The 23,262-nt window shown below is 45.6% G+C and overlaps 1 protein-coding gene and 1 long non-coding RNA gene across 4 annotated transcripts in view; both read left to right on the top strand.

Moving 5' to 3' along the window:
• Positions 1-1,678: 1,678 nt before the first annotated feature.
• On the top strand, positions 1,679-8,132 carry LOC144891809 (uncharacterized). Its single transcript, XR_013623193.1, has 2 exons — positions 1,679-4,443; positions 4,488-8,132. It is a non-coding gene; the product is annotated as an uncharacterized LOC144891809 (long non-coding RNA).
• A 2,983-nt stretch (positions 8,133-11,115) lies between these two features.
• The window catches only part of LOC137425233 (serine/arginine-rich splicing factor 1B), a 35,335-nt gene continuing 23,188 nt past the window's right edge, over positions 11,116-23,262 (top strand). The window contains exons 1-3 of one of the 3 annotated variants that reach the window (XM_078776434.1): positions 11,116-11,380; positions 19,631-19,803; positions 20,004-20,176. In XM_078776434.1, coding sequence (XP_078632560.1) covers positions 11,193-11,380; positions 19,631-19,803; positions 20,004-20,176 — 534 coding nt within the window. In that variant the 5' untranslated portion in view covers positions 11,116-11,192. The remainder of the gene's footprint in view (positions 11,381-19,630; positions 19,804-20,003; positions 20,177-23,262) is intronic. The other 2 variants (XM_078776436.1, XM_078776435.1) reach the window with 2 other exon arrangements.

A 23,262-nucleotide genomic window follows, 5' to 3' on the forward strand; every position in this document is an offset into this window, starting at 1 on the left:
CAGATTTGGCGGCTATGCAGGAGCGGGTGAGAACCTTGCTGGCTGAACAGCCCGGTCACGTACCGGAACTTATGCGTTTGTGGATACAAAATACAGGCGCAGATTGGCGGGACGTCTGCCACATGGGAGAGGCTGTATTGCCAGCGCGGGTGTGGGACCAGGCCAAAGTACACGCACGCTGGCCGAATGTAGCACCAACCCCGGCCCAGACCCTCGACGATTGGGGGGCCCTGGTCGACCTGTTGTTGGCCGGGGTACACATCGCACTAAGGCTAACCGACCAATTAGATGAAGCGGCCGAGCAGTGGGACATGGGCGACGATAAGAAGGCCGATGTAAAGGACGACATGTTGCAAATGCTTGCCCAGGAATCCATAAGGGCCCCCTCCCCTAAATTTGGAACCCACAAGGGCCCCCTCCCCAAAACTGGAACATACAAGGGCCCCCTCCACAGCCGCAGAATTGGGCCGTGCAAAAGGACCCCCCACCCCCCCCAAGACCTGAGCTCAGTCCCGGGGCTCTAGGCAACACCCCAACACCCCCCGCCCTGCCTTCCCTTTTTCACCTCAACCCACCCCCGTCCAACCCGTCCCAAAAAATCCTTTTCCTTGAATGAGAGACGTAACATGAATGAGCAAAGATTGTACATGAGAGTGGCTGGAGAAAGGCATGATTTGAGTCGATCTGAGTTTCGCGCAAAGTCTGGGAGACTTATATGAGTATATGAATGAGGAATGAATGTATATTGGGATGTTAATTGACGTGTGTATCTGGCCAATGTATTTGTCTGTCATCTGTTTGGGAGTTGTTTGGGAAGCGAATTGATATAAATCGGGTCAGGAAAGCACTCGGAGTGCCCTTGTCGACCTACTGTTGATATGAAGCGGTTTCTTGGAGATGGTTGCAGGATGGGCTGCTTTGTCTTTCGAGCGGCAGTAGGACGGAGGTTTGGAGTTTGTGGAACTGGAGGTTCAGAGTTTGGGTCGAAGTGTGGGTTTGACTGGAATCGAAGAGTTCATTCAATGGCAGATATTGTGGATTGTATGTGTGGGATGTATCGCTGAGGCAGCTCACCTTTGGAATTGGTGTCGTGTGGTGCATTTGGGGTCGGGGAGGTGGAGCGTCGGAGATCCTGTTTTTTTGCGATGTTTACGAGCTAGGGATGAGTTCTGACAGCTCACTGTTATGACGGCCCTCATTCGAGAGCGGCGCGCAGTTTTGGTTGCCACGGCTACGAGCCTCGCAGGAAACCGCGAGGCGGGAGTGTTGGGATTCGTGTGGAGGCACGAGGGTGCGCGCCAGGACGGGGGGCGGCGTGGCGTCGTCGCGTTGAGATGGTTGTGCCAGGTCGATCGGCGATCTCTGAATTTAAATCGGATTTTTGTCATGTGTGTTGTGAAATTAACGTCTATCCGAGAATCCTGGCGATGTTCGTTTAATTAAAGTGTGGTACAAACCTGTGTTTCCGCCGTGCGGCTCCGTGGAAGTTTGGGTAGAGGGATATTGTGCGTTCGGGCAGGAGCCGAGCGAGCCGCGAGTCACGGGTGTGCTGTATGAGATTTGCTCAGAGTGCCGGCGATAACTCGCCCACTGTCAGAGGAGGATGTGTGCCCAAATGCATTGTGGGTCATTTCGACTTTGCTGGATGTCGGACGTTCATGTGAGTATCTTGTCAGAATCTTCTTCTTCATGTCATGTCCTTCATCCTTCATCTTCTTGTCCTTCATCTTCATGTCAGAATTAGACATGAGTCATGAGCCATGTCAGAATAGTGGGCACCTGCGACATACATGCCATGCAATGTCACAAAAGGAATACGTTATTTAAAATGGATTTATATAAGGGGAAGAAACGATTTCCAAACTAAATTCGATTTCTAGAATGATTTTCTAAACGCTAAAATAAACGATTTCAAGACAGAGTAATTAATTTCCGGTGACAAGTTCCAACAGGAAGTCTTGTTCATACAGTAACAGTAAGTGAGGTACAGTGCGGAGTGGCGGCTGGAAGATGCATCGAAGGATTTGTGTTGATCGATGCGCCGGACAAAGGGTTTGCTGGCGAGCGATGCTGGTAAGGTTAAGTTATTAAAATTCAATAATTTGAGCAGAAATGTCACGTTTTCAACAGAACGCTTATCCGAGGAAAGAGGAATATCGAGGTTTCAACTGTCGGTATGTGGTGTGGCTGGTGCCAAGGTGTGCGGTGGTCAGGTGTGTAACGAAGCCATTTGTCCAGTGTCAGGAGTGGGATGGGAGCGGAATGAGTGTACTTGGGAGGATATTGTTCCAGGTACAAGACAAGATGCTCTTGCAATGACGGGGGGCAAGGAGACACCTAGATGTGCGAATAAGGTACGTCGAATGGTTGTCGGAGGTTGTGGTTTCATTGCTGTCTGTTCTGTGGAGTTATATTTCTGAGGCATGGATTTCAAGGAGGAAGTGTGTGCCCCGAGAAGATTGTGGGTCGCAGATTGGGCACTCTGGGTGGACACGGGGGTTGCAGTTGTGTGGGCGCGAGGAGGTTTGTTGATGAAGCGTTGTGCGAACGAGGAGGGATGTGCGAAAGGTGTGCACCAGGTAGAGAGGTGCTGCATTGTAAAGCACGCCTCGTACGGACGTTCCTGGGCGGATTGTGACGGTTGTTGGATTCGTAGAAGTTAGCATTATGCTATGTAGAGCCACATTAATGGTCATTTGTCCATTGTCGCCGGACTTGCATTACTTGTGGGATAATAAAGCGCTGGTTACCCCAATTTGAAGTTTGACCTTTCGAAGTTTATTTGACCTTTGTTCGAGATATGTAAGGGTAAGAGGTCAGAGGCAATTCACTAACCTTGGAAGAACGACAGGCGGAGTCAGTCTACAGGGTGTTGCTTTAACGACAGGATATAGAACTTAAATCTGGAGAGAATATCGGGACATATATTGTTGGATAAAACTGAAATCATGTACGTAATTAATGAACAGAGAATATCGAGTTCTGTTTGTCGTTGTAATTGTCGTTGAGGTCCCGATTCAGGGGTCTCAAGAAATAAACAGACTTCCGGTGCCGACCGGAAGCGTCAGGTACAGTACGCTTGAGTTTAATTTAACCGGGCCGAGCACAGTGACGTGCGTGATCGAGCAATGGGGATAGTCATGGTCAGTGAAATGCAGTGAAATGCAGTGAACATGCCCGATTTTGGCTTTGCGAGGCTCCGGATAGAAATTGGCATTTCGATGCTGTGGATTATATTGTGCCTGCCCGGAAAGGTGATGTCCTGTGCTGGGGCTGGCGACATGCCTCTGTTATTTGTCTGTCTGTCGGTCTGATTGTAAGTCTTTGGTACTGGGAGGGCTAATTGAGTGCTTAGGCGTCATTGTTCCATGGAGGCAGGTCCAGGGGTTTTGGTCCAGCCTGCAAGGAGTCCAGGGGCTTGTTTCAGGGCTGGGTCGCCAAAAATGGGATGCTGTGCCCATCTGGATGTAAAATTATCCATCAAGGACGGGGAATGATGTGCAGTGTGATTGATTGGAGGTAATAAGGATTTGTGTTGATTTCCTGATTTGAGTTCATCTGGAAACAAAGACAGATGGGATTAATGTGTATATCAGGAACATTTTGGAAAAGAAATATGGATATATGACATTACTAAAATATAACCAAGCAATTGAGAGTTCTTGGGTTAATGGGATATAAATAAATGCATCTACAAATTGACGGTTTATAAAAAATTTAGTTCTGGATGATACTTAAACGATGAACAATGTTGGCAATATACAAAGAATGTGACTTGTTTTTTGGGGGGAAAACATGTGGTTTAAAATTGGTTGGCTAAGTTTTAAAGATGGAGATGTTTCGCAGAACTCTTATGATTATTTATATGAGTGGTGGACTATTCCATGGCGAAGCATTTTTCAGTTTATTGAAAGTTGGATTTTGTAAAATAATGGTTTAATATAACCACAGTAGAAAATAATATACAGATTTGGGACATTTTGTAAACTTTCGAATAATGAGAAGATTCATAAAATTCATAAAAGGTGGATACTGGGAAACCATTGATGTTGGGGGCAAAGTTATGGGTGGATTTGGTGAGTGGTTTTGGGCAAACGAAGATTAATTTAGATTTATCATAGTTAAGTTCGAGGAAGTTGATTTGAAGCCAGAATTTTATTTGGATGCCAGAAAGGAGAAAGGAGATGCTGTTGTCTACTCTGAATGACAGGTGGTGGTATCCAGGGCGCTGAGGAGTTTGTTCACGCTGTAAAGTTTGTTTATTTATTTGTTTATTTAGTTTGTTTATTGTAGAGAAGAGTGCCTTTGGGATTCCGGAGCCAGAGTGGATAATTTGAGGGTAGTAGGTGGAGTAGAGGACATCTTTGCAGTGCTGTAGGTGGTCCTTGTAGGCTTGGGAGTGAACTGATTTGGGTTTAATAGGCACAAGCTGGTCTAAACAGGGTGAGGAGGATGGTGTGATTGATGATGTCAAAGGAGGCGTTGAGGTGAGGAGGATGAAAATGTTGAGGTTGCCGGCGCCAGAGGAGAGAAAAGGTCGCTGGTGATTTTGAGGAGAGCAGTTTCAGTACTGTGGCTGGAGCAGAATCCGGATTGGGATGTTTCATACAGGTTATTGGCAGAGTGGTGATGTTTGAGTTGAGTGGCCACAGCACGTTCCAAAACTTTTGACAGAAAGGGTAGGTTGGAGATGGGTCTGAAGTTATTTAGGGTGTCAGGGTTTAGTCCAGGGTTTTTCCAGAATGGGGGTGAAGTTTCACGAGTTTTTGGGGAAATCGGTATGTGAAGCTGGATTAAGTTGGAACTGCTTGATGAGCCATGGAGATGGATTGGGTTTTGTTGTTGGTTGTCTGGGAGTTCGGTTGTTGCATTGCCAAAGGTTTCTGTGTGGTGGACACACTCGTTGGCTGTTGTCTTGTGTGACGTGGAGGGAGATGTATGTGGCTGCGTGTGGCTGCCTGGAATCGGGAAGGCGGCTACAGTGGTTGATATTGGTTGTGGATTGTCCGGGGTGCTTCGATTTGCATAGGGGGTGAAGATTGGGATATTACATTATTTTAAGTAAGTATTGGCATGAGTAATTACATAAGTAATTATGAGTTATTATGAGTATTAGTTATGAGTAAGTGATTATTACCTTCGCAAAAGCGGAAGGTTATGTTTGATCGCTGTGTATTTATTTGTATGTCTGTGTGTGTGTGTGTATGTGTATGTTATTCGCATAACTCAAAAAGTATTCAACCGATTCGCATGAAATTTGGTGGGATGATAGGTTATTATCCGGGAACCATTTGATTAGATTTTGGAATCGATCGGGTCAAAGGTCAAGGTCAAGGTCAATAAAAGGTCATGGATGTGATTACAATATCAAACTTTTGGCGGGATAGAATGGTTTAATTTGAAACAAATCTTCCCGCATGACAACGTAGGTGTGGCTTTGCTACACAGATCTTGTAGTCTTTTATTTTGGCAACAAAAGTAGCTGCGGCGAAGGTATGCGCTCTACCGAGTGCCCGTTCTAGTTTTAGTAAAGTTACATGTTTCGCTGTGTTGTGGATCTGGGGACAAGCTAGTTTGATGGGTACCCTGGGGTCTTCGGCGTGTCTATGTGTTTGGCCGTCGGGTACACCGGACTCTTGAATGGGTTTTCATGAGACGAATTTCAGACATAACAGTGAGAATCTATTTTGAGCGAATCACAGTGGGTGAGGAAAACATTGTGTGTGACCAGACACCAGAACTGACCAGAATTGAAATTGGAAGTAGACCAGGTTATTTCTATTATTTGTTTATTCGTGAAAATAAATAAACAATAGGGGGAGGTTAATGGAGGTTAATGGTGGTTTGTTTGTGTTAATGGAGGTTAATGGTGGTTTGTTTGTGTTAATTCTAGTTGAAACTCTAGCTGAAGTAATTTTCGTTTATTTTTATTATTTTATTGATTTTTTTATGATTTTGATTTGATTTGAGATTTGAGATGATTGATTTTTATTAATTTTATAATTTTATTTTTATTGATGTTGGAAACAGGTAATGGGATGCTGAGAGAAGGATTGAATTTAATTTGAATTGGACTGGATTAAATGGGATTGAATTTAAAAATTGAATATTGGATAAAATTGGATCCACTTGAAAAAAAGTGGATTAGGAAATTGGAGAAAAGGTGTTCTATGAAACTATGAATTGAATGAATTGAATCTATGAATTGGAGACCTGTAGACCAGGCGCTCCCAGGAGACTTGTGGACCAGGTGTTCCACCAGAGGAAAAAGACCAGGTGTTCGTGGAGCACTTCACCTGCAAGAACGCCTTGGAACCAAGGTGGAAGGGACCAGTCCAGGTGTTGCTGACTACACCAACGGCAGTCTTTTGTGAGGGCAAGACCTCGTGGATCCACGCCACGCACTGTAAGTTGGCCATACAAGCACCAGACACTACACTGCAAGATAAACACAACCACAACATAACGGCTATAACATTCTCTAGGGGGGTTAGTAGGATTAATGGGGTGGTAAAGGGACTCCAGTGCTTATCCACCCACCTGGTCCCACCCCATGGGACAATGTTTATATGCGGCGACAAGGCTTACCCCTATTTACCAAATAATTGGGGGGGCACATGTTATCTGGGTTCAGTCCTTCCTGACGTTGAGATACTGGATGAGCTAGACCCAAAGTCCTTGGACAGGCGTTATAAGAGGTCAGTCATGAACGAAGATGGAACCACTAAACTACACGGGAGCCTATGGGAAAAGGTGTTTGGTTTCTTCTTCCCAGGAGCGGGCACAGTCATGGATAGTTTCCGGATAGATAAATTGGCTTTGGCCCTAGAAAAGGTGGCAAACGACACCGCTACAGCTCATGACATACTATTGGACACGGTAATTCACATGCGTACAATGGTGATGCAGAAGTGAGACTAAGGGAAACTAGCCACGCCCTGACGATCGATCGGATCGCGCGCGAAAATTCTTATACATTTAGCTGGCTCACTGACTGGTTCCAGGGATGGACGGGCACCATAGTGAAGTGGTTATTGACCGCACTGGCTGTGATAATCGGGGTAGTAATTTGGGGGGCACTAATGAAATCTCTAGTCCTCCTCTGTATGAGAAAGTATTTTACAGGATGGAAAGTGAAGAAGCCGCCGACAACGACTATGGCTCTGACCACAGAGGCCGTCGACCTGAACGGGTCCTTCAACAAGGCAGTTGCGACCGGCGCTCCAGAAAATTGCATTGAATTTTGTAATGACTGTGATACTTGTGCGGATCCCATGTGGGAACTGGCTGCTGCCTGTAACGGTGTATGTGATGACTGTGATACTTGTGCTATAAACCCCTTGCGTGTACTGGCTAACGCTGCTTATGTATTACAAGCTGACAGCTGCACGCCCCCTTTCAACCCAACTATGGATCTGATTGCGACGCTGGGTCTGGCGGTCGAGGGACCCGACGTGGATATCCTAGACCCGCAAGCAGACCAGGCGCCCAAGGGAGACTTTGACATAAAGGAAGTTCCTCCCTTTGCTTCATATGTATTAAGTTCAAATGCTTCAAGTGAATCGGATTTTTACGCTCTGTACCCTGACCAGGAAATTGAGACACAAGATACTGACAATATTATGTATTCCCCAGAACAGCAGCACGTGAGGGACCTCATGGGCATGATCGTTGATTAACTTCGAAGATCTGCAAGGACTGAGTCTGCAAAGGGTGGGGGGAGCAAGTTCCGCAGGGGAGGTGGTGGCCCTCTGGCGGAGCAGAACCTCATCTGGACCAGACACCTTCGTTGTGGATCCGAAACGTTAATGGACTTTCATGTTCTGAGCCCTCAGGCTCCGAGCACGCACCACACGACACGTTCGCCAAATGCACGGGCGAGGCGCTTTGGGCGCACGATATGCCCTTGGGAGATACCCGCATTACACAATTATTTTTCAATAAAGCCCGATGTGGCACGTTGTCTCTTAAGATACTTTGTCTCGACGAGACAAGAGGAAGGAATGTCAAGTTGTAGATTTGTTATTGCCTAAAGTTCAGTTATAGACGTTGGTTGCTAATGTGTTATGATTTAAATGTTGTTTAAAAATGCTATTTTCATAAAGTTAATAAAGGGTTTTTGCTTCGTTTTAGTTTTGGATGAGGAAAGGCTCGCTTCGGTCATGCTGGACAATTGTATACGTGTGCTTTATTTGAGGCTAGATAAGGCCGGTCGTAAAACCACGCCCACATGCGCGTGATTTTGTGTAACGCTAGTAGAATGTTTAGATTGCAGACATAAACCTATCGTTAAAACCATATAATCACAGCGACGCATGACTCTGTATAAACATGCTTTGAATTACTCATGTGAACCCATATATTTGCTCTGGGCTTATCTGGCCAAGCATGCACTCTTCTCTCTGTGAGTTACATTTCTGTTTTCGCGGAGCCCAGAGAAACATCTGGTCCGAATGATAAGGAAGGGCTGACTCCCCCGAATGACAGCGGATAACGGTGGGAGGGACTCTCGCCAGTCGCTTTGTTCTCTCGGAGATTTTTTGATAATCGTATTCCTATATAAGTGAATGAGAATCAATGCGTTTGCAGGAAGGCTTGACTTGGCATGAAGCTGGTTCTTGCTGTAGATGTCTTGTCTCCTCCGGATCTGTATAAGTTGGTTTTAATAAAGTTGCTGCGTCATTTCAGGCTATTTGTGGACTTCTTTTCCAAACGAAGAGCTGCTTCTTCACATGTGTGCAAGAGAGAGACTTTTTTTTCTTCTTCTTTTTTGTATACTGAATCGAGGCTCGTGAAAGAGCTAACATTTACTTCACAAACAAATCCACCAGACAAACAAAATATATAAAAAGAGGGAGCGAAAAACAAGATGGGGAGAGAAGGGGAAGCACACAAACACAACATTTGAGAGCAGGGAGATGTGTGGAAGGGAGAGGGCTTGGGGGGAGGAGGCGTGGGAAGGGGGGGGGGGGGGGAGGGAGAAGTATAAAACACAAGGACACCAAGGACTTCCAGGACAGAAGTCGGTATTTCGAAAAAGTGGAATTGGGGTGAAATTAGCGGGGGTAGAAAAGATCAAGGTTTTGGATGGGGGAAGATAAGAGATGGTGGTGAACAGCTGTTTTAAAGACCTGGAGGGTGGAGTGGGATTGAAGAGAGTGAGGGAGTTTGTTCCAGAGGCGGGAGAAAAGAGGAATGAAGGAGTGAAGGTGAGCAGAGAGTCTTGATTTTGGCAGTTTGACCATAAGAGGGTTGCAGGCAGATCTTGCGCGACCTGTAGGAATATTTGCGGGACAGAGCCCAGAGAGAGCTGGGGGGGCAAGGCCAGAGAAGAGTCGGTAGAAGACGGAAAGACCACCAACCTGCCTGCGGTGAGTGAGTGAGAGGCCCTTGGAGTTAGCTTCATCGCGGGAGATTCCAATGATTCTGAATGCTTTGGTTTCAACAGCGTGAAGACGAGCTAGGTGTGAGGCAGGAGCACCAGCCCAGAGGGGAGAGCAGTATTCCATTGAGCTGCGGATGAAAGCCTTGTATGTGGTGAGGAGCTCAGGTGTGCCAAGGAAGGACTTCGCACGACAGAGGATGCCCAGTCGGCGACTGGCTTTGGAGGCCAGATTTGAAATGTGGTTTTCCCAGGAAAGATCATGGCAGATAGTGAGACCCAAAAGCTTGAGTGACAGAACTTCTTGGAGAGGATTATTCAGAAAGTGGATGGGAGGGTTGTCCAGTCGGTCTTTTCGGAGAGACATCGTAAGAGTGTGAGATTTGTCAGGATTGAAAGACATCTTCCACTTGTTTGCCCAGTCTGTGATTTTGTCCAGGTCTGCAGAGAGTGAGGAGGCTGCAGACTGCCGATCTGAGGGATGAAGAATGGAGCGACAGAGAGTAGAGTCATCAGCAAAGTGATACAGAGGATTTTCAAGAGAGTCAGAGAGATCATTGATGAAGACCAGAAGAAGCACAGGGCCCAGAACACTGCCTTGTGGAACTCCAGCCTGAACAGGAAGGGGAGATGAGAGAAACCCATTCAGGGCCACACGTTGACTACGACTAGAGAGGAAGTCCGCCAGCCATGCGTGGAGATTTCCATGGATACCAAAAGAGGAGAGTTTGGTGAGCAGAGCTGGGTGCCAGACCGTATCGAAGGCACGTGATATGTCAAGGGAGACTGCTCTAATTTCCTGTTTGGCATTGAGGACCTCCATCCATTGTTGAGAAAGCAGAAGCAGCATGTCCAGAGTAGAGTGTCCAGGTCTGAAACCAAATTGATGATCAGAGATCAAGCCATTGGAGAAGAGGAAAGATTTAATATCTGAAGCAATGATGGATTCCATGACTTTGCTGATAATTGGGAGAAGGCTGATTGGTCTGTAGTTGCTGGGATCTGTTTTTACACCTTTTTTGTGCAAAGCGGTGATGTTGGCAGATTTCCAAGCAGATAGAAGATGACCTTGAGCAAAAGAGAGGGTGACTTTGCAGCATGTTTTTAAATTGTAACTGGGTTGGTGTGTTGATTGTTGACGGCAAACTCTTATTATCAAGCATTTACATCATAGATTGAGTTCTCGAACGGCAGTTTGTGCCCCCCCCCACCCCTCCCGTGGTTACCCTAATGCCCCCCGATTCGATTTGTTCTGACGCCGACTCTGTGTCAGGGGCTGACCTCCAACCCTCAACATGGGAGAAGACGTCCAGAAGAACATGAGAAAAATTCAAATTTGTGCGGAGAGTGGAGGGGAGCATACAGAGAGATTCTAACTGCGTGCAAAAGGACTTTGTGTCCACTCTGTACATGTAGGCTGGGAAGGAGGCACGCGATCAATCTAAAGCATCAGGTTTACATTTATATTGATTCTAAATGAAGAAAAACCGCTATATATAAGAAACGGTGTGATTGATTAATCGATACAGGCGAGAAAGTTCCATGTATACCCTTGTATTACTTTCCTGTGCACGTGTAACAATCTTGGCGGTGTTGTTAGTACTAGTGTTTTTCACATTTTTCGAATTTCTGTGACAGTTATTTTTCTAACTTTGTGCGCAAAGCACATTTAATATGCTTAGTGCTCATGCTCGAACCTTGGGATCCGATAATGCCTTATTTTGATATTTTTTGTCCAACGACAGATTTAGCACCATTTGCGCAGTCGCAGTGCGAATCCCGCCATTTCGCAGCCATTAAAGATAGCAGCATGGAATTTCAAGTGGTTCGTGGTCCGGCTGGAAACAACGATTGTCGCATTTACGTAGGAAACCTCCCACCTGACATCCGCGTCAAAGACATCGAAGATCTTTTTTATAAATACGGTAATATCCGCGACGTGGATCTCAAGAATCGTCGCGTGCCACCATTCGCGTTCGTCGAGTTCGAAGACCCCAGGTACGCGGCCAGCCGTGAGACTTCACCGCGTTTGTGGACCGAACATGATTGTTGGCGAGTTCGGTACCTTTGTCTGATCAACGTGAATCGTGTTCGTTTTGGGGATTTATTATTTGATTATTTTTCCTCATGGAGGGGAGCGGAAGTCAAGGGTCGAGCTCTTCCACCGCCTGCTTGCCATTTGGCCATTTGGCTCTTTGGTTGTGTTTGAGCCGTTACGTTAAAACCAAAATGGAGACAAGTAAGATGGGAGTTGGGACGCGTGCTCGCGTTGCTTTGTCGAAATGTATATATATATGCCATAGGTTGACAACCATTGCATAGGCTTTGATGGGGGCCTTAAATGCCTTCTTGTGTGAAGTTACTTGTGAGAAAACTCACATTTTATTATTACCATATCTGGAATTGGAATTGCAATTGGAATTTTTAAATTTGTAATTGAAATAAATAACAAATGAAAACGTATGAATAAAACGGTGGATAAAAACAGCTTGCCATTTGTAGATCCCACTCGGTTTGATACTGATAGATATTCTAGCATCTGGCCGAAATTTGGCACCAAGGTTCCACTCCTAATTGGTTACAGGGATTGCAAAGGTTGTTCTGGTCACGTGACTTTAAGTCGGTCAAAATGGCAGATTATTATTATTACTAGCCGAAACCCGTGGAACATCCACGGAAGGGAGGATGTGGTGTATGGATAGAGTGTACCATTATGGATGGCATAGGGGATTTGCTTGTCCGAGTAAGAGTTAGGAAGAAAGATGAGAATTAAGAGTGCGTATATGAACAACGATCGCCGACGCCGGCACAAATGCATGCTCTGGATTGTCCACTCAGTGGACGGCTTGCTTTCGCCTTCGCCTGTCCAATCAGCGGACGGCTTGCTTCGCCTTCGCCCAGCAGACGCCAATACGATGGCGTCGTAAGATGGCGTCGTATCGGCAGTTAATCGGATGCTTTTGGGCCCCAACGTCGGCTAATTCAGATTTTTCGAGTATGGCTGTACGTAATAAACAAAGAGCGCGGTTCGTAGATCGTAAATCCATTAGTGCCGTGGGCATCGGGTCACTAGGTGCGGCGTAAAAGGGATAACAAAGTCGAGTCCTTACGCTATTATTATATACTAGCCGAAACCCGTGGAACATCCACGGAAGGGAGGATGTGGTGTATGGATAGAGTGTACCATTATGGATGGCATAGGGGATTTGCTTGTCCGAGTAAGAGTTAGGAAGAAAGATCAATTTTCACTTGTGCAAAAATGCTACTCACAATTACATCGCCTGTGCGTCGGCCTGTGATTGAGCCAGAGAGTTGGCCTGTGAGTCAACTTCCTTTCCAATGTCTGCAAGAATTGAAATACTGATTGTGAATGTGTAAAATTATATGAAAGAAGAACATGCATGTCAATAGACGATGCCATCGAAAAGGAGAGCAGCTGTCCATAGAAAAGGATGTCTGACTTATCAATTTGACATTATTGCACAGGAAATGACAAACAAAGAAACAGTTCATTTCCATCGGGTAATATTACGATGAGAGATCAGCCGATACCTTTATTATGTCCATCAGCATCCATGGCACTTAGAAAAAAAAAAACGTGGCATCAGCCAGCCGCAGCCAACTATCACGTACCGTCTCAAAGTCAATGCCATCCTTTTATCTCTTCGTATACAAGTACAACTCACTGATCGCAACGTCACTCCATTTAACTTTATTAAAATGACGATAAAGACGTGAAACCCGTGGAACATCCACGGAAGGGATATCGTTCGTCTGTTTTCAGCTCGTTATCTTTAAGCTTCCTTACGTCTCGCCACCTGCTACACCTCTCTGAGTTACGAGGATTTATGCAACGCACCCCGAGTATCGCAACGTCACTCCATTTAACTTTATTAAAATGACGATAAAGACGTTTCCTTATATATCCTAATTTCAAATGTTCAAGGGAATAAAAAAGCTTCCTTACGTCTCGCCACCTGCTACACCTCTCTGAGTTACGAGGATTTATGCAACGCACCCCGAGTATCGCAACGTCACTCCATTTAACTTTATTAAAATGACGATAAAGACGTTTCCTTATATATCCTAATTTAAAATGTTCAAGGGAATAAAAAGACCATTTGGTTCACACCACCCATCACACCACTCGACTGTCGAATCAACGGACGGCTCGCATCGCCTTCGCCCAGCAGACACCAATACGATGGTGTCGTAAGATGGCGTCGTATCGGCCGATAATCGGATGCTTTTGGGTCCCAAAGTCGGCGAATTCAGATTTTTCGAGTATGGCTGTACGTGATAAACAAAGAGCGCGGTTCGTAGATGGAAAATGCATTAGTGCCGTGGGCATCGGGTCACTGGGTGCGGCGTAAAAGGGATAACAAACTCGAGTCCTTACGGTATTATTATATAGATAATCTATCTATAATTCCAGTAATCTCTGTGTGTGTGTGTGTGTGTGTGTGTGTGTGTGTGTGTGTGTGTGTGTGTGTGTGTGTGTGTGTGTGTGTGTGTGTGTGTGTGTGTGTGTGTGTGTGTGTGTGTGTGTGTGTGTGTGTGTGTGTGTGTGTGTGTGTGTGTGTGTTTGTTTGTCTGTGACCGCTGTTTCTCGACAACAACGGGTCCGATATACTTGCAACTTGCCAGGTATATTGCTGGGGACCCGAGGATGTGCCTTTTCAAGGTTTGAAATTAATCGGACAAGTAGTTACCGAGCTATGTCCAAAAAACGATTCAACCAATCAGAGAGCAGCGAGCTATCACGTGTGCCGAACGTGGCGAACAGACTCTGCCTCGGACGGCACATTTGAGAGCGTATTCATTTATTTCACAACTATGTTGGCGCTATGTTGGCGTTAAACTATGTTTTAAAACTAATAAAAACTAATTTGCGATTCTTTCGCTTTCCTGCGCGTTTGGGCACGCTATGGCGATTTCTTTACCAAACTCCGCAAGCCGTTCGCTTTGGACCAAACCATTTCATGTAAATAGAGGGGGGGGATTGTCACCGTACTCGCAAGCCGTTCGCTTTGGACCAAACCATTTCATGTAAATAGAGGGGGGGGATATAATTTTAGATATATATATAGTACGGGCATGCCCTAGTAATAATAATAATAATAATAATTTTTTTGTATACAAGGTCGAGGCTCGTGTAAGAGCTAACATTGATCATAAAAAGACAAACTTCCACATAAGACATATGATAAAGGGAGCGGGAGAACAAGATGGAGAGCAGGGACATCGGGAGATCTGTGGGAGGGCTTGGGGGGAGGAGGCATGGGAAAGGGGGGTGGGGGTGGGAGAGGTAAAAAAAAACACGTGGACACTGCTAGGACTTCCAGGAAAGAAGTCAGTATTTCAGAAAAGTGGATCTGGGGTGAATTAACAGGGGTAGAAAAGATCAAGGTTTTTGATGGGGGAAGATAGATGGTGGTGGACAGCTGTTTTAAAGACCTGGAGGGAGGAGTGGGATTTAAGAGAGTGAGGGAGTTTGTTCCAGAGGCGGGAGAAAAGAGGAATGAAAGAGTGAAGGTGAATAGAGAGTCTTGATTTTGGCAGTTTAATCATAAGAGGGTTGCTGGCAGATCTTGTACGACCTGTAGGAAAAGTTGGGGGACAGAGCCCAGAGAGAGTTGGGGGAGTAAGGCCGGAGAGGAGTCGGTAGAAGACAGAAAGACCACCAACCTGCCTGCGGTGAGTGAGTGAAAGGCCCTCGGAGTTAGCTTCATCGCGGGAGATTCCAATGATTCAAACTTAGTAAATTCCTTCAAAATCTTCTCCAGATCACAGACTGGGCAAACAAGTGGAACATGTCTTTCAATCCTGACAAATCTCACACTCTTACGATGTCTCTCCGAAAAGACAGACTGGACAACCCTCCCATCCCCTTTCTGAATATTCCTCTCCAAGAAGTTCTGTCACTCAAGCTTTTGGGTCTCACTATCTGCCATGATCTTTCCTGGGAAAACCACATTTCAAATCTGGCCTCCAAAACCAGTCGCCGACTGGGCATCCTCCGTCGTGCGAAGTCCTTCCTTGGCACACCTGAGCTCCTCACCACATACAAGGCTTTCATCCGCAGCTCAATGGAATGCAGCTCTCCCCTCTGGGCTGGTGCTCCTGCCTCACATCTAGCTCGTCTTCACGCTGTTGAAACCAAAGCATTCAGAATCATTGGAATCTCCCGCGATGAAGCTAACTCCAAGGGCCTCTCACTCACCGCAGGCAGGTTGGTGGTCTTTCCGTCTTCTACCGACTCCTCTCTGGCCTTGCTCCCCCAGCTCTCTCTGTGCTCTGTCCCGCAAATATTCCTCCAGGTCGCACAAGATCTGCCTGCAACCCACTTATGGTTAAACTGCCAAAATCAAGACTCTCTGCTCACCTTCACTCCTTCATTCCTCTTTTCTACCGCCTCTGGAACGAACTCCCTCACTCTCTTCAATCCCACTCCACCCTCAAGGTCTTTAAAACAGCTGTTCACCACCATCTCTTATCTTCCCCCATCCAAAACCTTGATCTTTTCTACCCCCGCTAATTTCACCCCAATTCTACTTTTTTGAAATACCAACTTCTGTCCTGGAAGTCCTTGGTGTCCTTGTGTTTTATACTTCTCCCACCCCTCCCCCCCACTTCCCACGCCTCCTCCCCCCAAGCCCTCTCCCTCCCATACATCTCCCTGCTCTCAAATGCTGTGTGCTCTCAAGTGTTTGTGTGCTTCCCTTTCTCTCCCCATCTTGTCTTCCGCTCCCTCTGTTTATATATTTTGTTTGTTTGGTTGATTTGTTTGCGAAGTAAATGTCAGCTCTTTCATGAGCCTCGATTCAGTATACAAAAATAATAAAAAAAAATTTAAAAAAAGATCCACCAGTAAGAATGCTACCAAAGTTGGGTTACAACATTAGGCCAGGGTAGGGATGTTAAATTGTGGCTGTCATGCCGATCACATGACTGACTGGACATGTTAAAATGGCCGACTTTGTCCATTTTTGGGGAAATCGCATAAATTCCTTCATAAATCTTCTACTCCACACCCACCAGTCAGAATGCTACCAAATTTGGGTTACAAAATTAGGACAGGGTCCTGATGTTAAATTGTGGAGGTCATGCCGATCACATGACCATAAGTGTTGTCAAAGTGGTGGACTTGTTAAAATTTTCGGAACAATCGCATACATTTCTTTAAATATCTTCTCCAGACCCACCAGTCAGAATGCTACCAAATTCGAGTTACAATATTAGGCCAGAGCCCACATTAGCTACAGGTCCCGTGGTCCTATTTTTTATTATTGTTTATAACAAACAAGTGGGAGCAGCACTTGTCTCAGGTGACACATCATCCCTAGGTGGAGCCATTGCCAAGTGGTGAATTAATGTGCGAATATGTGTAGTTTCGTTTTGAGGGTCTGTGTAAGTGTTGTGATATTGCTCATCTTACCTGCAATACCTCATCTTACCTGTGATATATTATGTGGCTGTGTTCATGGTCTCCCCAGTGAGACCACTCTCATGGCCTTTGGCATGCTGCACCCTAAGGTCTGACCTTTGATTTATGTTTTTGGCGTGGTGTCACATTTGTGGCCAGTCAACCAAGCAATGGGTTACTGGATTTACTTACTGCAACACTCAAGGATATAAACACATCGTCGCACGTACCTTTTCCATCTCATGCAGGAACTGGCATCTTCCAAGAATGATGCAATAATATTGGTAAGAGAAGTGCTGTGATAAATGATTTATTAAACTTAAAGGCGTGCTCTCACAGCCTTGGAAGTGCACTCGCTTACCTTTTAGCTATCTAATCTGGGATGATTTCTTACCTGATCGTCAACTGTTGGATTGGTGCTTCTTGGGGACAAAGTGGCTCCGTCTCTTGGATGGACGTTAACCTGGGTTTAAAAAAAAACCACCTTTTAGAGGCCATTTTTCCCCGCAAGCGGGGGTTGGCCTTTTTCGGGAACTGTGGTTGTTGTTGTTTTTCGGTCCCCTTTTTGAAGCAATGTTTTACGGCCGGATGCCCTTCCTGACGCCAACCCTTTTTGCCGCCTTTAACGACAAGCAGGGAATTACCAGTGAACTGGTACTCAATTTGCCGACCTCGGAAGGATGACAGGCTGAGTCAACCCCCCTGGCGTTAATTCAGCGATTGACCGGGATTCGAACCCAGGATCCTAGGATCCTAAGCCGGCACCCTAGCCGCTAGCCCAACACCAGGGACTTATATACAGGTTTCCTGTATATTAATTAGCATGAGTTTGAGTCCGTTGTAGATCACGGTGTATTTCAATAATTGTAGGTGATTTATCGCAGGCACCCTGAACGAATTACAAATTTCTACCCAAATCACTATGTCCAACCTCAGACCTCCTAGTCGGTTCATGAAACACTTTTTAATTCTATTTTTTATTTTTTTTATACATATTACATGGTCGAGGCTCATGGAAGAGCTAGGACACATAATAGATCAGGACACAACAGAAGAAAGGGGACAGTAGGAGAAGGGGGGAAACACCAATTGCAGGGTGGAATGAGAATGAGAAAGAGAAGGTAGACTGAGACAGACAAACAAGGGATGCAGGTAACAATAATGAGGCGTTGGGGAGAACACAAGGGGTAAACAAGATGGATGTATAAGCAAAATTTTGGAAAGGGTGGGGGTGGTTTAACGGGTATAGAAACGATAATGGATTTGGATGGGAAATGACCTGAGATAGTGGTGAATAGCTGTCGTGAAGACACGGAGGGAACAATTGTACCGAAGAGAGTGTGGAAGGTGGTTCCACAGATGGGAAAAGAGCGGAATAAATGGGTGGAGGTTATCAGTGGTTCTGGATTTAGGCAGTTTCACCAGGAGGGTGTTGCTGGTGGATTGCGTGCGTCCAGCAGATACTTGTGGGGTGTGGGGTAGAGCATGGTGAGGACAGAGGGTGCAAGACCAGAAGTGAGGTGGAAGAAGGCAGCAACCTGTCGACCATGGCAAAGTGATAGTAGCCTTGTAGGCAGATAGGAGCTCGGGTGCTCTAATGAAGGGCTTTGCATGACGGATGATTCCCAGTCTGCATCTGGCTGCTTGCCCAAGAGAGAACATGGCTGAGAGTGAGACCCGAGAGTTTGATTGACTGAACCTCGTCAAGACGTTGTTGAGAAAGTCGATGGGAGGGTTTGTGAAACGGTCCTTTTAGAGAGAGAGAAGGAGAAGAGAGTGAGTGTGTCGTATCAGGATTGAAAGACGTGTTCCAAGTGTTTGATCAGTTTGTGATTTTGTCAAGGTCTGTGGAGATGAAAGAGGCTGTTGCCTGGGTGTCAGAAGGATGAGGGATGACGTGGCAGAGATTGGAGTCATCCGCAAAGATGAGGATTTTCTAGGGTGTGAGATTGATGATGTAGATTATGATTAGGACGGGGCCTAGAACACTGTGTTGGGGTATGTCAGCCTTGACAGGGAGAGGAGATGAAAGGGTTCCGTTGAGAGCCATGCGTTGGCTACGAGAGTGGAGGAAGTTAGGAATCCAAGAGTGGAGTTGGCCTTGTCCTTGGATTCCAATGGCAGAGAGTTTGGAGAGTGAGGCAGTATGCCAGACTGTATTGAAAGCTTGAGATATGTCCAGAGAGATGGCTCTCATATCATGTCTGAAATTGAGGGCCTCCATCCATTGTTGGGCGAGTAGAAGCAGCATATCCAAGGCAGAGTGACCATGTCTGAATGTGAATTGATGATCTGAGATGTGGCTGTTGGAGAAAAGGGATGATTTTGTCAACTGCAATGATGGATTCCATGACTGCTGATGATTGGAAGTGAGCTAATTGGTCTGTAGTTAAGGGGATCCGTTTTTGCACTTTATATAATGCTGTGATGTTGTCTTTCCAAGCACATGGAGGATGACCTCGGGTAAATTAGAGTGAAAAAGACAGCGAGAGGAAGTGCAAGAGCAGCAGAACAGGTTTTTAGGACACACTTGATGCCCTCTGATCCAGTTGTAGAGTCAAGAGTTGAGGGTTGGAACAAAATCTTTTCCCAGCTAATCCCATGAGTAGGTGGTGGGAATCGTTAAGGCCATAAAATAAATCGTAATTTGATCATTGGTTATCACTGAACGATAAAAAAATTTCAGAACATTCAAATAAAAACATTCAGAAAAATGTGTTTGCTTGTACGTGCTTGGCCCCTTTTGTGGGGAGGTTGCATTCAATAGGTGCAGCTATTTGTGGAGTGTCTCGCGTTATTAATTTGTGCGTTGTTCCCTTTAGAGATGCTGAAGATGCCGTTCACGGACGAGATGGTTACGATTATGATGGCTACAAGCTTCGAGTGGAATTCCCTCGTGGAGGATGTTCCCGATTGGGTGGCCGTGTTGGCACCCATAACCGTGGCCGCTACGGGCCACCATCACACCGCTCGGAGTACCGTGTCGTCATTTCTGGTAACTTTTGTGTTCTCTAAAATTGGTCTGACACAGAATGATGTTATAGTGGAGTAGTTTGGTTTTGTTTGGCTGGAGACTTGAGATTAACCGATTACGATTAAGTACTGTGGGTGAAGAAGTAAAGGGGCTTTGCTGTGGGTGAAGGTCGTGGGGGGCAGGATTTTGGTTCACATTTATCTGCTGGCATTCGGTACCAGGACTGCCGCCGACGGGGAGCTGGCAGGACTTGAAGGATCACATGCGAGAAGCAGGAGATGTGTGCTTTGCGGACGTTTTCCGTGATGGCACTGGTGTCGTGGAGTATGTCCGTAAGGAGGATATGAAGTATGCTGCTCGCAAACTTGATGACACAAAGTTCAAGTCTCATGAGGTGTGTTTGCCATTATAATGTAATAATATTTGTTTACTTTTGCTTGATTTGGTCGTACCGCACATACCAATTGGACTTTTCAAAATTGGTTTCTTTCCATTGTCATTTATTATTTGCTTCTTGCTTTCCTAATTTCTGTTGCATCGGTGTTTTTATTTCTGCATGTCCCACTTTTACTTTGTCACTGTGTAAACCTTTTGTCCTCTGCCATTTCGTTTTTAGACTTCTGTATAAAAACTGACTAACCTATCCTTCCATCCCTATAATCTGCCCCGACCCCTCGGCTCATTTATTTCTGTTATAATTTCCCCGATCCCCACTCCACTGTTGAATCTCCTCGTGTATGTTTCACACTATTTATTTATGTTGTATCCAAAATCTTGGCTCGTGGAGGGGTAAGACTTACCTGCAACCTCGACCGTGAGAAGGTTTTTTTTATTTATTTATTTATTACTTTTCTTTTCTTTTCTTCTTCTTCTTCTTCTTCTTCACCTTTTTTGATGCATAGTGATCAAAATTGTACATTATTTATTTGTGAGCTGCATACACCGCAAGCACCCATAATGTTGTTTGGTACATATTTTGGCAAGTAGATGGAAACTTTGATATTCTGTAAAATTAAGGGTTTTCAATTATTGTGAACTGAGAATATTTAATTTGCAAAATTAATTGGTATAAAAGGTGATGTTGCTTCAATAACTGCCTTTTGGCATTCAAAAAGAAACCTTCAAGAAGAAACATTCAAAAATTCCAAATCCCATTTTGGCAGATGTAATATGTAAATGAATCTTTATATTTGGTAAACAAGTTGGTTCACCCAATCAAGATCGGGTTATTTAGACTTTAGTATACCATCAAGAAGGTGGCAGAGAGTTTGGAGAGTGCAATGACCACGAGTGCAATGACCCGGGAGTGCACCACGGCAATACAACAACAACAACAGGCATTTTAAGGCCATTTTCCCTGCTAGAGCGGGGGTTAGCCTTGCGGTCCCCATGACAATCTTCTCCATTTTGTCCTATTTTCTGCATCTCTCCTTGTTAACCCCCTTGCCCGCATTTCTTCTTCCACCATCTTTAGCCAAGTCTTTCTCGGTCTTCCCCGTCCTCTACTTCCTTCCACATTCATTTCCATCACTCTTCTCAACCAGTCACTTTCATCCTTCCTCAACACATGACCAAACCATCTCAACCTGTTCCTCTTCACAGCATCAATCACAGGCTCTATTCCCATCATCTTTCGCAATTCATCATTTGTCTTCCTCTCTCTCAACGATACTCTGCACATCCGTCGAACCATTCGCATTTCCACCCTTTCCAACCTTCGTTGCTGCTCTTCGTTCATTACCCATGTCTCGCTCCCATAAATCATAACACTTCTCACACATGCAGCATACACCTTTCCCTTCAGCTTCAACGATACTCCCCTCATCATCAGCACGCCACTCAGTTCCCAAAACTTCTTCCATGCACATCTCACTCTAGCAACCTTTGCCGAGTCTGATCCACCTTCTCCATTCAGCATGTCTCCGAGGTAGAAAAATGTTTTCACACCTTCCAGCTTCACGCCATCTCCAAGATCCAACTCAACATTTCCTCCATCTGCAGCTCCCTCTGTGCACACCTTAGATTTGAATGTAGCTGCCACACAGGTTAATGACCCTCTCAGACCACTACATTTTTGATGAACCCACTCAGCGCACATTGTACATTTAATGGAGTTCACTCCGACACCCTTCCTACACACAGCACAGGGCCACTTCCCAGTTCTTTCCACCTCACCACATGCTTTACCACTTGCCATCACCTTCGTCTTTCCGATATTCACCTTCAGACCTTTTGTCTCCATACATTCCTTCCACTTGTTCATCTTTTCCTTCAGTCCATCCATACTTTCCGCAATCAACACCAGATCGTCTGCATACATCAACTCCCACGGTAAACCCTCCTTTACGTTCTGAGCCAGCACCTCCATCACAGCTACAAATTGTAGTGGACTTAGTACCGATCCCTGATGCACTCCCACCTTCACCTCAAACTCACCACTGTTCCCGTCCATCGTCCTAACAGCTGTGCACTCTCTCTCGTACATTGCCATCACTACTCTGATCAACCATTCTTCCACTCCTAACTTCCTCAATGCCCATGTCAATACTTCGCGTGAAACCCTATCGAATGCTTCTCCAGATCAACAAACCCAAGAAACAACTTCTTCCTCTTCTCCACGTGCACCACGGCAATGATGGGCTAAATTACATTATTTCCTTGTTTGAGGTCGTACAAGATCGTGTGATGACGACTTGCACTTAGTGTAGTCCCATGGTGACTGTGGACTATGTATTTTTATTTCCATTCTGCATCTGGAATATAAATATTTGAATGTAGTTGAAGTTGAAGACTTCAGTGGGAGAAGTACTTGAGTCACGTTATTGGGCAAAGTAAGTTAGAACCAGGAACTCTATCTACACTATGATAACAATCCATGTCTGGAATAATTTTGCAGTTATTTTGTGATTTAAGTACTTCTTCCACTCGGTTCTTCAATTGGTTGAACTAGCGTGACAAGGCATGCTCTGCTCGCCTCACCACACGTCGTTTCAGAGGGATAGGCATCTTTGACAATTTCGGTGTCTTTTGGGTCTTCATGGTGTTTTGGGTCTTCAGGGTCTTTTGGATCCTCTGTGCCGTTAAGGGTGTTTTGGGTCTTTCGAGTGTTTTGGGTCTTTGGGGTGTTTTGGGTCTTTGGGGGTGTTTTGGGTCTTTGGGGGTGTTTTGGGTCTTTGGGGGTGTTTTGGGTCTTTGGGGGTGTTTTGGGTCTTTCGGGGTGTTTTGGGTCTTTCGGGGTGTTTTGGGTCTTTCGGGGTGTTTTGGGTCTTTCGGGGTGTTTTGGGTCTTTCGGGGTGTTTTGGGTCTTTCGGGGTGTTTTGGGTCTTTCGGGGTGTTTTGGGTCTTTCGGGGTGTTTTGGGTCTTTCGGGGTGTTTTGGGTCTTTCGGGGTGTTTTGGGTCTTTCGGGGTGTTTTGGGTCTTTCGGGGTGTTTTGGGTCTTTCGGGGTGTTTTGGGTCTTTCGGGGTGTTTTGGGTCTTTG

Source organism: Myxine glutinosa, chromosome 4 (genome assembly GCF_964187855.1).
Source record: "Myxine glutinosa chromosome 4, kmMyxGlut1.1, whole genome shotgun sequence".
NCBI classification, from domain to species: Eukaryota; Metazoa; Chordata; class Myxini; order Myxiniformes; family Myxinidae; genus Myxine; species Myxine glutinosa.